The sequence below is a fragment of the Giraffa tippelskirchi genome, chromosome 5 (assembly GCF_054371585.1).
Source record: "Giraffa tippelskirchi isolate mGirTip1 chromosome 5, T2T-mGirTip1v1.2.pri, whole genome shotgun sequence".
NCBI classification, from domain to species: domain Eukaryota; kingdom Metazoa; phylum Chordata; class Mammalia; order Artiodactyla; family Giraffidae; genus Giraffa; species Giraffa tippelskirchi.
Genome location: NC_137279.1, coordinates 98,484,517 through 98,497,742, shown reverse-complemented (window position 1 = coordinate 98,497,742; position 13,226 = coordinate 98,484,517). Strand labels below are relative to the sequence as shown.

Genomic DNA, 13,226 nt, shown 5'->3' with positions numbered 1-13,226 from the left:
TGCTGGGGGAAGGTGACTGTGGTTCTAATCCGTGGACTTACGAGGTGAACTTCTGAGGTCTCTGTTCAGCTGGGTCAGAATTCCCCCCTCCCCCCTTCCCCAGGGTAATCACCCACCCAATTACGCTTCAGCCTTCAGACTAAATTTAGCTTCTAGACTTCCCCAACTGGGGGCCTCCCTGCAAGCAGGTACTCACAGCTGCAGGGGTGGGTCTGAAGAGACCCGTAGTTTTCACTGGTCCAGATTCAACTTCTGTGGTAACTAGGAGTGAAGCCAAGCGCAAGGGCCCAGGTGCTGACCCACGTGATGGTATGAGTGTCTCAGAGTGTCTTAAGAAACCCTCTCTCAAGAGCCCTTGAGGGAGGATCTAGATAGACCTGGAGAGCAGAGGGATGAGAGTGAGAACAAAATGCAAGGAACTGTTCATTCCAGATTCTCTCCAACCAGATCCTCTATCATTTTCTGCTTTCCCCTTCTCCCTAGTTTTACAAATAGACTTCATTTGAACTTAACACCCTCCCCCACCAGAGTAAACTGAAACAGGAAAACCTCTCCTTAAAGCATGGAGAATCATGCTAGAGATTATAATTTGGAGGTGGAGTGGGGGTGGGGGTTCCCACATTCCCACCCTCTCTCCTACCAGCATCCCTGAAATCCATCATCTCTGGTTCTGGGAGTCAGCTGGGTGGGGAAGTTAGGGCAGAGTGGGGCTTATTTGTCACAGGCAGGTGATGAAGAGATGTCAGCTATAAAGGGTGGGAGGCACCTTCTACAGGAAGTAGAAAGCCTCAGGAAAGTACCTAAGACTAAGTCTGTCAACAAGAGAGATAAACAGTTTGGGTTAACCAAACTAGACAGAACAGATCTTCAATCTGACTTCGGGCTCCTTGACCCTGGAGACTGGGGAAAACTCTAGAGGAGGGTGTTTCATGGCTGAGGTCAGACCCTAGAAAGGACTGGAGGGAGTAATGTGCCAAGTTAGTCCAAAACAAGGTATGCATGAGCCATGGCAGTCAGAACTAGGGAACCAATCAGCTACATCAGCTGAAGGGGAGATGCAGAGATGGCTAGGGGCTGGAGAGACCAGAGTACTTTTTCAGTGAGCACCAGAGAGCTGTGTTTGAATGTCCTGGCAAAGAATCTCAGTATTAGAGAAATGGGTTCAATTTCAGGAAGGTTCCAGGTTGGAGTTAGGATGTATGTCTGTGTGTTGTACTCCTCTGAGCCCTGCCTGAATCTTAGAGACAGCTCTACAGAACTTTGAGTGAGGAGGAAAAGAAACAGGGTGAGAAGCTGAGGTTACTCCTAAAAAGGAGGATATGTGTGTCCCTGGTATCCCTAGAATAAATGGCAACGTGGCAAAGACCTTGCCCTTGATGGGAGGGGGCAGAGTTAATCTGCCCTGGGACCAGACCCCTTCTTTCATCTCTTCCTCCCTCCTCTTGCCTTGATTCTTGGTTGCCTGACTCTTTCATGACATCGTAAGACTCCTTTTTAGCTCAAGTAGATGAGAGGGCAACCTCCTTCTAAAGTACCAAAGATGTGACTTCCCTGGTGGTCCAGTGGTTAAGACTCCACACTTCCAGTGTAGGGGGTGTGGGTTTGATCCCTGGTCGAGGAACGAAGATTCCACATGTTGCAAGGTGTATTAAAAAAATAAAAGTAAAACCAGAGAGTATAAATATTTTCAATTTTGCAGGCCATAAATCTCTGCTGCAACCCTTGACTCTGGTGTTGTAGCATAAAAGCAGCCGTACACAATTTGTAAACAAATGGTCATGACTTTGTTCCCTTCAAACTTTGTTATCGCTCAGTTGTGGCTCTTTGTGACCCCACAGGACTGTAGCCCACCAGCCTCCTCTGTCCATGGAATTATCCAGGAAAGAATACTGGAGTAGATAGCCATTCCCTTCTCCAGGGGATCTTCCCGACCCAGGGATTGAATCAGCATCTCCTGTGTCTCCTGCATTGCAGGCAGTCTTTACTGTCAGGAGCCACCAGGGAAGCCCCCCAAACCTGATTTTACTCAATACTAAGGTCATATGTGGTGTGTTTAGTCGCTTAGTCGTGTTCGCTTTTCTGTGACCCTTTTGACTATAGTCTACCCATGGGATTTTTTAGGCAAGAATACTAGAGTGGGTTGCCATTTCCTCCTCCACGGGATCGTCTCAACCTAGGGATCAAACCTGCATCTCCTGTGTCTCCAGCATTGCAGGCAGATTCTTTACTCGTTGAACTACTGCTAAGTCACTTCAGTTGTGCCCGACCCTTTGCAGCCCCATGCACTGTGGCCCACCAGGCTCCCCTATCCATGGGGTTCCCCAGGCAAGAATACTGGAATGGGCTGCCATTTCTTCCTCCAGGGGATCTTCCCAATCCAGGGATTGAACCGACGTCTCTTATGTCTCCTGCATTGGCAGGCAGGATTTTTACCAAGAGGGCTGTCCCAAACTTGGACACTGAAATTTTAATTGCATGTAATTTTAAAGTCACAAATTTTTCCCAACCAGTTAAAAAGGCAAAAGCTGTTCTTAGCTCTTGCTTTCTCTAGTTGCGGCGAGCAGGGGCTCCTCTCCAGTTGTGGTGCAGAGGCTTCTCATTGCGAGGGCTTCTCCTGATGCAGAGCACAGGCTCTAGGAATGCAGGCTCAGCAGTTGCAGCTCAAGGGCTCCAAGGTCTGGGCTCAGCAGTTGTGGCACACAGGCTTATTTGCCCTGAGGCATGTGGGATCTTTCCAGACCAGGGATGGAACTGGTATTCTCTGCACTGCAAGGTGGATTCTTAACCACTGGACCACCAGGGAACAACAACAAACAACAAACCAGGGAAGTCCCCCATTCTCAGCTTTTGAGCTATACAGAAACAGGCAACAGGGAAGATTTGGTAGGGAGCTAACTTACCCCTGGGATTTCTGCCATCTGGTTGAACTCCTACAATGCCCAGGCACAGAAAACCCTGTTTGTGTCCCCTCTGCTTCAAAACACAGCTGCAGACCCTTTTAATTTGATCTCCTATTTATCAATACCAGCTTCTTAGTGTTTTCTCCCTGGGAATTCAATGACTTGGACATGGTCAAGAGTCAGTCCTTATGGGACATTTCCCCAAATCCCTTACGTTTGTTTAGTGCTTTAAAGTAAAGCACTTGTATGTATTCTTTTTAAAAATTATTTACTTATGGCTATGCTCGGTCTTCGTTGCTGCACAGGCTTCTCATTGCAGTGCCTTTTCTTGCTGCAGCTCCTGAGCTCTAGAACAGAGGCTCAGGAGTCATGGTGCACGGGCTTAGTTGCTCTGCAGCATATAGGATCTTCCCAGATCAGGATCAAACCCATGTCTCCTGCATTGGCAGGTGGATTCTCAACGTCGGGACCACCAGGGAAGCCTTCTAATCTCTCTTTAAATCTTTGCAATAATAAGATAGGAAAGACAGTTTACAGGGAGGAAAATTAAGCCCTGAGACCTAGTATTTTCACTTTAAAATTTAATTCCTTTGATCTGTTATTCAATTTCATCCCCACAGAGCACACTTTATCAAAATAGTTACTGGGCCACAGTGATCCAGAACTTGGATGGGATAAACTGTTTCTGTTGTTTTCAAATGTCTTTCATGATTTTGCTGCATTTTAGGCGAATCCTGTCTAAATTTCATTTTTCAACTTAAAAGTTTCGAGGAATTGAAGATTCTTTCAAATATATTCAGTGTTTAGGCCCCAGGAAATAATTAAATATACATCATCTTTGTGTAAGATACACTGTCATGCAAACATAGGGTTATGCATTACTGAGTCACGTTTTTTTTCCCCCCCAGGACAAACTTTATCAAAGTTGTGCTGATGTGTTGTGTACTTAAAAGCAACTCAGCTGCATTGCTTTTTAAAAATAACCTACTTCTGGGATTGCTGACCAAATCCTTACTTTGTATAAGTTTTTTTTTCACTCAACAGCATTGAGTGAAATGGACTGATCATTATGGTTCATGAGGGGGAAAACAGGGTACAGAACCTCTACCCTGTTTCAGACCTCACCTCAACGAACAAACTTTGAGAGAAAAGGGCAAAGAAGCAGGTAGCCAGCCACTCCTCTGCCATTACCAAGCTCCTCTGCAGAGCTGCTATTCCTTAGAGCTGAAAACAAGCCACCTCATTTCAAAACATGCACACAGAAAACCTCACGTCATTTCAACATGAAGTTGTTTCCCTCTTTCTGTTTCTCTGCCTCATGGAGGATTTCTGAGAAATGAAAAAAATGTCACCTCCCACAGTGTCAGTCTGCAGTTTTGTTTTTTGGCCTTTTTTAAAAAAAAAAAACAAAACAGAAAACGATGTAGAGAGAAAAGGAGGATACTGCTTGGGCATACAGTATTAACACCAAACTTTTCAACGAGAAATGCTCTTCCCATTACCCTTCAGCCCCACCTTGCCTTAGATCTGGGCTTTCAGGGTCTAAGGAAATAAACAAGCTATCTTCTCAGGAAATTTTAACAAAGCAGTGAAACTGCTGCTTGCAGTAGCCCAGCTGTCCCCCCGCCCCTTCCCACCAAGGACAAGAGATGGGTGGGAATCACTCCAGGCAACCTCAGGAATAGAGGTATGAGCTGAGGATGAATGGCTTTAAAGATCTGGGCATAGAGATTCAGTAGTTTCTGAAAGCAGTGTTTCTAAGGGAAAATCCCTACCTACCACCGCCCCCCCACCCATTTCCAAATCTGAACACCTGAGTCATAGCAGCCCTGTAGGCGTGTCTATGAAATGTGCGGCACAATTTTCGAAACCAGCTTCTCCTAGTAAACTAGAAAACAGATTGTTTTTAGGGGCACAGAATTGAAGGCATTTCTTAAAGTGGAAACTCATCTAATTCAGGTAGAAATCCAGAAAACAGTTTTCCTTGGCTCTTTCCCAGCACACCTTGCTCCAGGGTAACCTGAATAAACACGCATGTGACCACAGCGGGGGTGGTGCAATTCTGAATGGAATGCAGCTTCAGCTAGCTAGGGGGCTGCGACTAAGACTTCTGGCAGTCTGTGGATTTATACAGGCAGAGAAGCCAAAACAATGAGCTCATGGGCAAGAATGCAGCCTGTGGGGAAGTCTGGGCAGTCAGAGCAAACTGGTTTTTTGAACCAGGATGGGAATAGCTGTAATTGAGGCTCCCACGGGAACAGGATTAGGGAGAGTGGTGCCGTCATTCAGTTTCTTGGGGTCCCGTTAAATGACTTTTGGGGGCTGTTCTGTATTTTCCTTTCCCTATGTAAACCTGAGTGGGTGAAGATAGCCGGTGAGAGGTGTGAGTGAACCAACCTAGGTGGTGCTCTTATGACAACTTTATTCAAAGCAGGTCTGCCAGTGCCAGCTCCTACACCAGGATCCAGTGATGGCTATGATCCTTAGGTTTTGTGTTCAAGACTACCACTTTTAACAAGATAGAGGAAACAGCCAAGAGTCTGTCTTCTTTACTTCCCAGATAAACACAATCCATTCAGCTGTATGTCATTTACACCAAATTCATACTTTTAAAACCAAAGAGACCTTTTTTTCCTACCAGTGTTCTCCAATACTTCTATATAAGGCCATAATGGAAGAAACTGAAGAGATACTGCATTCACTGGCCATGCAGGGTGAAGGGGGAAGGAAGACAGGCAGGGAAGATGAAATCAGAAAAAAAATTATCTACAAATCTCCTTTTCATAGCCTCCATTAGAGGTTCTTTCCCTGTTCTACACTTTTGTGCACATTTTCTATTCACTTTAAGGTCCAATTTCAAATGTTCCTGCCTTGTCCCAGCCCTTGTTTTACTATATATATATATATATATATATATTTTACAATACCTTTAAGCACCATGTGCACTGTACTCTTAATTACTTCTGCCTGTTATCACTTTGACTAGATTGTGAACTTTAGCACTGTGCTACAGTTGCTTTCTTTCCATGGATTTGTTATGCATAAATTCTTCAGATGTATGTCCTATGAACAAGGACATTCTCTTACATAACCACAATATAATTAAAACACTCAAGAAATTTAACATTGATCAATACTACCTAACATATTGCTTATATTAAAATTTCCCTAATTGTTCAAGTCCTTTATAGCTTTTTTTTCATCCAGGACCCAATCAAAGTTCACTGTGCATTTAGCTGTGAAGTTTCCAGTGTTCCCTAGGTGGTTTTTTTTTTAATCCATTCTACATATAAAAGCTTACATCTACTTACCCCCAACCTCCCACTCCTTCCTTGTCATTTTTGATTGAGTTGAGGGGAAAAATTAGTCTTTTCTTAACTCCAGCATCCTAAAGTGCACAGTAAGCAGTCCCCTGCCAAGTGATGGACAAATCTCAAACATCTGGCTGCCTTGAGCTCATTAAATGTCTCAGTTGAAAAAAAAATGTCCCAGGTCATTGCAGTATTGAAACATTCTTAGCAAACTAAGGTAATCCCTAACCAGGGGATGAGGAGAGAAGGTAAACTAGTAAAAATACAGAAACCAAATGGGAGAAACGAGCCATGGAAATAGATACTTGGAAGGGGTAAAATCCATAGTAGTATTCTTGGCCCAAACACATTTCGCAACAGTCAAGCATTATTGTTCTATATAGGTACAGAAATGAACTGCCAAAGAGATACCAGGTATAGCTGGGAATAAAAGCCTGCCATATGTTTTTTTTTTTTCCCCAGAAGAATCACCAGTTAAAGAACATGAAATTCTGAGGTCTGTTACATCTGCCTGGAGGCAGATTCCCACCCCCATCTTTCCACATGCTTCACATAACTAAGATAACACTGTAACAACTTTGAAACTCAAGAAGAGGGAGAGTCAAGCTTTCAAATCTTGAAACTGAGAAGCCTTTGAACAGTGTGGGAGGGTTCCAGAAGATAAAGTTCTGTAATCATTGAACAAGAAGGGCCAAAAAGAACTAGGATAAATTAAGACTGACTCAGCTGATCATCTTGAACTCCAGGAATTAATGGTCTGTGCTCTGGGCATTTGGCCGGAGCCATGCTACACACCAGTTGGCAAGTATTACACTTTAACTTTTGTAAAACCCTCCAGCTGTTAAAACTGCTTTAAGAACAGTGTTCTGAAACAGTATGAACCAAGAGCTGGTACTCAAGTCACAAACAGGAACTGAAAGAACAAGCATGGTGGTGTTTAAATGAGGCAAGTGTTGAGTGACTCCCACAGTGACTCATGTTACTGGTTACCATTTGACCCAAGTTTATAAGGTGTTAAACTAAGGAATATTGCCACAGAAATAGCTTCAGATAGCAACACAGCAATGGGAGAAACAATATTGTTCAGCAGAACTTGACACTGATCATGATTTGGGCTCTCATGTCCTTTGCTAACTCTCCCTGCACACCTCTGTATGGGAGTTCAGTTGTAAAAGTTTTCTCTGTAAACTACCATCTTTTGGCAGTTAGGCTTCAGAAAGAGCTGCCAGATGTACGTAACACAAAGTGAGGGAAGCATAGAATCCGGTTTGCACGATTAGCATTTTGTGGTCAGGGTTTAAAACCAAAATGCAAACTTCATATTTGCACATTTCCATGGTGACTCCACTCTCTTTCAAGGTAACTGAAATAAAGACAGGACAGTGCTTCTGAAACTGACTTGCTAATTCACACCTCCTTTTTGGGAGGAAATGGGAAAAGTACTGAAACATCAGTACCAACCATCTTATCAAAATTCTTAACTTTGGGTATTAATTCTTCTAGCCCCTTCAATCACCTCAAAAGGTTGAGTGAGATAAGAATAATACAATAACTGCTGTTATGAACCTCCTTACTTTCAAGTTATACCAACATTTGGTGGCTAAAAGAAACCGGGACAGGGTATTGATTTTTGTATTAAAATGTACAGGAACTGCTCCAAACTACAACAGTAATACATGTAATTAAAAGCCCAACACTTCTATTTGAATGAAAGAGTTATTCTAAAGGGAACTGACCTTCACTCTAAGGCAAATCAGCTTTATGGAGCTTTTGCTGGTTAATTCACCTAGACTGTACTTATTTGCTCAGCTGACTTCCCTCAGATGCTTGCCTAAGAAGGGGAAGGAAAACAAGCATTGATTAGAAAACACCCATACCACACCTTGTATTTGAATAAAATATTTATTTTCTTCTTCTCAGGAAAAACAGGAAGTTAGGGAAACACACTACATTTTAGAGCCCACATTAGTTTGTTGGTCCTAACCCTTCTTGGCACAGCTGTCAACAGCATTAGCTGTTTTAACCAGAACCAAGGTGTTCACCCCCAACAGAATGTACAAAGACAACACTAAACGACTGCAGGATTTTCCCTGAGAGAAGCATCAGATAGAAGTTGCTGAGAGCCATCTTTCCAAGCAGCCCCTCCCTTTCCATTGTGGAGGGTTTGCCTGCACTACGGCAGCTAGTCAGCACTTAGAACATATGCCTCTTCTCCCTACAGAAGCACTCACCTTGCCCCAAAGCACTTGGGCTCCCTAAACCCTCATTGCCAGCTGCTGACCAAAATATCAATTTTAGATCCTCCTTTACATTTCAGCACTCACACTTAGTAAAGTGGAAATGGGGCCCCTAAATTCCATCAATTTACAACTCTGTGCTTATTTCCACAACTGGCTATGGGGAGACAGGCCTTTCAGTCACCTTAACTAGATCTTAAGATTAATTAACTACATAAAGTGCTTTTAGGTCCTTAGAGATATAGACATGATATAAATAAGTGGTTTCTGATCAACAATGATAAATACACAGATAAAAAAATAGCTCTAGCTAGATGACCTTAAGGCTTAGAGATGGGCAGGCAGGGCAACTGTTCCCTTATTACATTCTTAGTCATTTTATTCATGTCTAATTTTGTCTGGAGTCCACAAACTAAAGGTCACATTCAGAGGCTGAAGTTTTCAAATGATCCTGGTTCCACTATAGTTTTCTTCAGTTTACTAGTAACTTCTATATAACTTTGAGGTTTAACAGAGCCCATCAATTTTAAGTGAGCATATTCAAATGCAAAGGTACCTAGAGAAAATCACCTAAGAAGTTGTCCCCTTCTCTGAAAACTCCTAAGGGGACTTTTGAAAATTTCTCCCCAGAGTTATGCAACAACCAGTAAGATACTAGCACAAGAAGGGACTCTTCTCACCTCATGACTGTTACTGTCAGCATCCACTGTACTGCCATCTCCTAAGATAAAATTCAAAAATGAGGAAGGTCGGTGGACTCTGTGGGCGGTCACTTAGGTTCCTAATGCCAAAAACTAAAAGGGCTAGTAAGAGTTCAGGAATGGCAAGGTAAATTTGTAGGGACTAATATAAATATATGTAGAGGGAGCAGAATAAGCAGCAAATATTTTAAGGAAGGATAAGAAATAAATGGTAAGTTAGATAAAACATAAAGGCTGAAACCCAGAGATCCCAATGTAAAAATCTCAAACAAAGTTCAAGAATCATTAATAAAAATGAAATCAGTATTTGTTTTATTCACAGGCTAGGCTTAGGCCTGTGTTTAACAAGCAAGCCTAATAATAGCACCATGGTTAGACTATAGCTTGCTTTGCCAAGCCATTATTGTACAATTTATTAAGCAAACAGGGGTCAAGTGTCTCTCATCCACCTGATGTGATCTTTTTATACATATTCCTAACAAGTCCCATTTGCAACAGCTGAAAATCTTTTAGCAAAAGCTTTGAAGATGAGCTCATGAACTCAGTTTAAATTGCACCAGTTAAATTAGGTCAAATGGAAGGAACTCAAAAGTAAGTAGTTGCCCAATCAGAGCCCATCATCTGAAAGTCATCAGCCTGTGTGTTCCACCCCCCCAAAATAAACCTTAAAACCTTGACTCAATTATTGAAAACCCAGGTGTTAACAAACTGAAAGGATTAATTCCCATTAATTTCTCAGTCCCAGATTAAAAAAACAAAAAAACCCCAAACAGCAGTTTAAGAAATACTTACCCAAATCAAGATAGGAAAATTAAAGCCTGCATAGTTATCAGAATTGTTGTACTACACCAGGTTGCATACAATTACATCAGCGGGTTCTGTATACAATCTAGTATTGACTAGAACAAAGATTAGAATAGAAAAGCTGTAAGAAACAGGTTCCTAACTACAGAAGCTGTAAATTTAAGGGTATGAAAAAATGAAAGTAAAATTTTGTTTTATCGCCTTTTTGATTAATACCAAGCTGTAAAAATAAACAATTTTTACAGACAAATACAGGTTTTTCAAAACTGAACATTCCAAATTTGTAATTCTATTCAAACTTTCAGTATTCTTGGCCATGACATTAGGCAAATAAGAATCCCTCAAACCTAGCCAGAGTAGTAGAACAGGTATAAACATCCTGAGCACTTGGTCTATTGAAGAATCACACCTAGGAAAGCTAACTACAGAAGAAAAAGCTTCCCTTCACACTCTGCTGTACAGTACTGAGGCTTCCTGTCATAGCTCTATTACTTGTAGCTTAAATCAATTTTACCTATGCCACTGGTGCTGTTAGTGCTTCTATGTTAACACTATAGAAGTTTATGAATTCAGTGTGCGTATCTATGACTAGCCTGGCCACTGGACAATTTCCTGTTCTAGACAAGGTAAAGTCTCTCCATTCTACCATCTTCACTAAAACTAAAATGTCCATCTCCATGGCCTCCTAGTTGGCCTGTTGCTGAAACGGCACTCAGCTTCTTTCAGACACTGACTCTTCAAGGGAGATTACTTTTTTCACGTATTTATTCCTGTTAGCCACAATCCTGCTGTCACTTGGTTTTATCCATAGCTAGGTGATGGCCTGCACAGCTTGACATCCAACTTCATAAATACATGTGCGTTCACAGTGGTGATTTTGGTGGCTGTTTTGGTGGTTGAAGATTCAATTATTGCACTTAAAAGGCTATCTTATTAGATATGCCAAACCAGCTCCTACTCCCGCAACACCTGCAAAAGCCAGCAGCACATTTCTGATGCCACTTTCTAGGTCCTCTACATGGAAGAACTCCACAAACCCATCCTAGAAAACAAAAAAGAAAAGCACATTTTCAAGCACAGGCTTCCAGTGACTTAAAAACACTACTTACAAGGAAAAGATGAATTAAAATATCTTGAATTAAAATATCTAATAATTTCCCCCCAAACCTAATGAGGAATCAATTATTTACCCCCAATCCTACAAAGGAGACACGTTATGCAATTAAAAGGCAGGTGGGGCACGCTCAAGAATATATTAACTATCATCCCCAGGGGATTCTTCTTTCATTTCTTCATAATCTGAATTAACTGGGGTGAGGAGTAACCAGCTGAATAATAAAATACCCGAAGCAAAAGACTCAAACAGTAAAACAGCCTAAGAAAATCAGGATTTTTGATGCAACAATTCAAGACACTCACACCACCATCCTTACTGACCAACTACTTAAATCAACACCATGCAACCAGAGGTCCACAATTAGAGCCTTGAAAACTAAGCTGTGCATCTTAAAAACCTTTAGATATCCTCTTTCTCTTATAAAATCCTCCATCCATTTCCACTCGAAGTCCCCTACTCGACCTTAAAACAAACTTACCCAGCCTCTTTGTTTGACTATCCAGTCTCGTTTTGCCCTTACGAGAACATCTGTGATGCTTTCTGCTAGTGGTTCGATGCAGCTTTCTTGATTTATACTCTTCAAGTGTTTGGCCACAAAGGCACCAAAAGAAATAAGAGTCACAATCCTGCCCCAGTTTGTTACTCCGTCACTGAAAACATGAACCATCACTCGAGACAAAGATTTGACATCGTCTTCGGTTTTGATGTCCAGTTTCCGAAGCATGCCTGAGAGGAAGAAAAGCATGCAAGTTCTCACGGTCGCTTTTGTCTACACCAGGGCACGATTCGCTTGCCCACCCACAGCGGGGGAAATTGCTATTCGGGCTTTACAGCACTCTGGGCGATCCCACTTGAAAACTGACATCCCACCCTTTCCGGGCTTTGAACAGAGCTGCCATTTCCAAAAGAATTAAGTAGGCGGAAACAATGACTCACGGCCAGAATATTCGGGTTTCAGAAATAGGAGAGTCCTTTCAATACAGACTCGTTTCTGTTTCCACCCACCGAAGATGGGTGAGTCCCAGAGAGCTGCAAAAAAAAAAAAGGCAGCACGACTTCCAGGACTAACCCCCTTACCTTGGAAAGCCGTCTCATGGTTGCGCTGCACCCCATCCCCGACTCGGCGCAGGGTCTCCAACGCCTTCCGGCTGGTGGCCCCAGACCCGCCCAGGGGCTTCGTGTCCTTAGCGCCGGTAGCCTGCTCCCTGAGGTACTGAGAGATAATCTCCAGGGACTGCCGATATAACTCGTCCTCCTCTTCCTCTGCTGGGGGCGGCGTCGACGGCAGCGAGCCGTCCGAGCCTGGACTGTTGTTACTGGCTTCTCCGACCAACAAAGGCAAAGGCCGGACGGCAGGCCGCTTCCCGAGAGGGTCTGGCTCGCACCCGTCCAGCTCCTCTTCGGGCGACATGATGGCGTCGGAGATCGGGGATTCCATCTCTTCAGGCGGCGACGCGCGGCGTGTGGGCGCGAAGAACAGCAGCCTGGTGGGGGTCGCGGTGACGTCGGGGCCCTCGGCGCCAATGGGCGAGGGCCGCGCGACCCTCCGGGCGTCCGGCGCAAGAGTGGCCGGGGGGCTCGGGCCGGCGCTTCCGCCAATCACTGTGCCGGCTTCCCCTCCCCCTACCTCTCGCCGCGCCGTGGCCTCCTTCCCCGCAGCCAAAAGCCGCCCCCCCGGAGAGGAGGCGCCGCTGCCCTGTCCTAATCCGGCTCCCCCACAGTAGAGATTCAGTCCGATTACTGCGTTTCTCTTGAAGCCGAACATCGCGAACCGCTGCCGCTGCCGCCTGAGAAAAGTGGAGACTGAACCCGATTCCTAACTTGAAGAGAGCGGAAGTAACCTCTGAGAGAGGCGCTCCGAGAACACGGTTTTAGGGCAGTCCTAAATGGCTTCAGCAGCTCTTAAAAAAAAACACTGTATCCCTTAAATGGGGAAGGCTGCGAATGCTTCCGGCGGTTGCGCACTGCACCTAACCGGCGGTCAGGGCAGGGGCGGGGCCTGGCAGGGCGGGGTTTCCGGCTCCCTGGAGCCTCTCGCGGCGGGTTACGTAACGGCAGCTTCGGCGCCTAACCTGGTGGGCTTGCGCTCTGGCTTCGCGCCCACCTGGGCCTCCTATTAATGGCTCTCTGTGTGCTTCCCTAAGCCGTGATATGCG

At 44.1% G+C, this 13,226-nt stretch overlaps 1 protein-coding gene across 3 annotated transcripts; it reads right to left on the bottom strand.

Annotated features, from left to right (window-relative positions):
• Positions 1–8,094: 8,094 nt before the first annotated feature.
• MCL1 (MCL1 apoptosis regulator, BCL2 family member) lies at positions 8,095–12,948 on the bottom strand. Of its 3 annotated transcripts, XM_081487786.1 has the most exons (4): positions 12,731–12,948; positions 12,148–12,268; positions 11,549–11,796; positions 8,095–10,995 (listed from the first exon to the last, which is right to left on the bottom strand). In XM_081487786.1, the coding sequence occupies exons 1-4, from the start codon at positions 12,833–12,835 to the stop codon at positions 10,879–10,881; spliced, it is 591 nt and encodes a 196-aa protein (XP_081343912.1). In that variant the 5' UTR covers positions 12,836–12,948; the 3' UTR covers positions 8,095–10,878. The 3 variants fall into 3 exon arrangements, with proteins under 3 accessions (XP_081343912.1, XP_081343910.1, XP_081343911.1); XM_081487784.1 differs by having other exon boundaries at positions 12,148–12,948; XM_081487785.1 differs by lacking the exon at positions 11,549–11,796 and having other exon boundaries at positions 12,148–12,948.
• Positions 12,949–13,226: the final 278 nt, after the last annotated feature.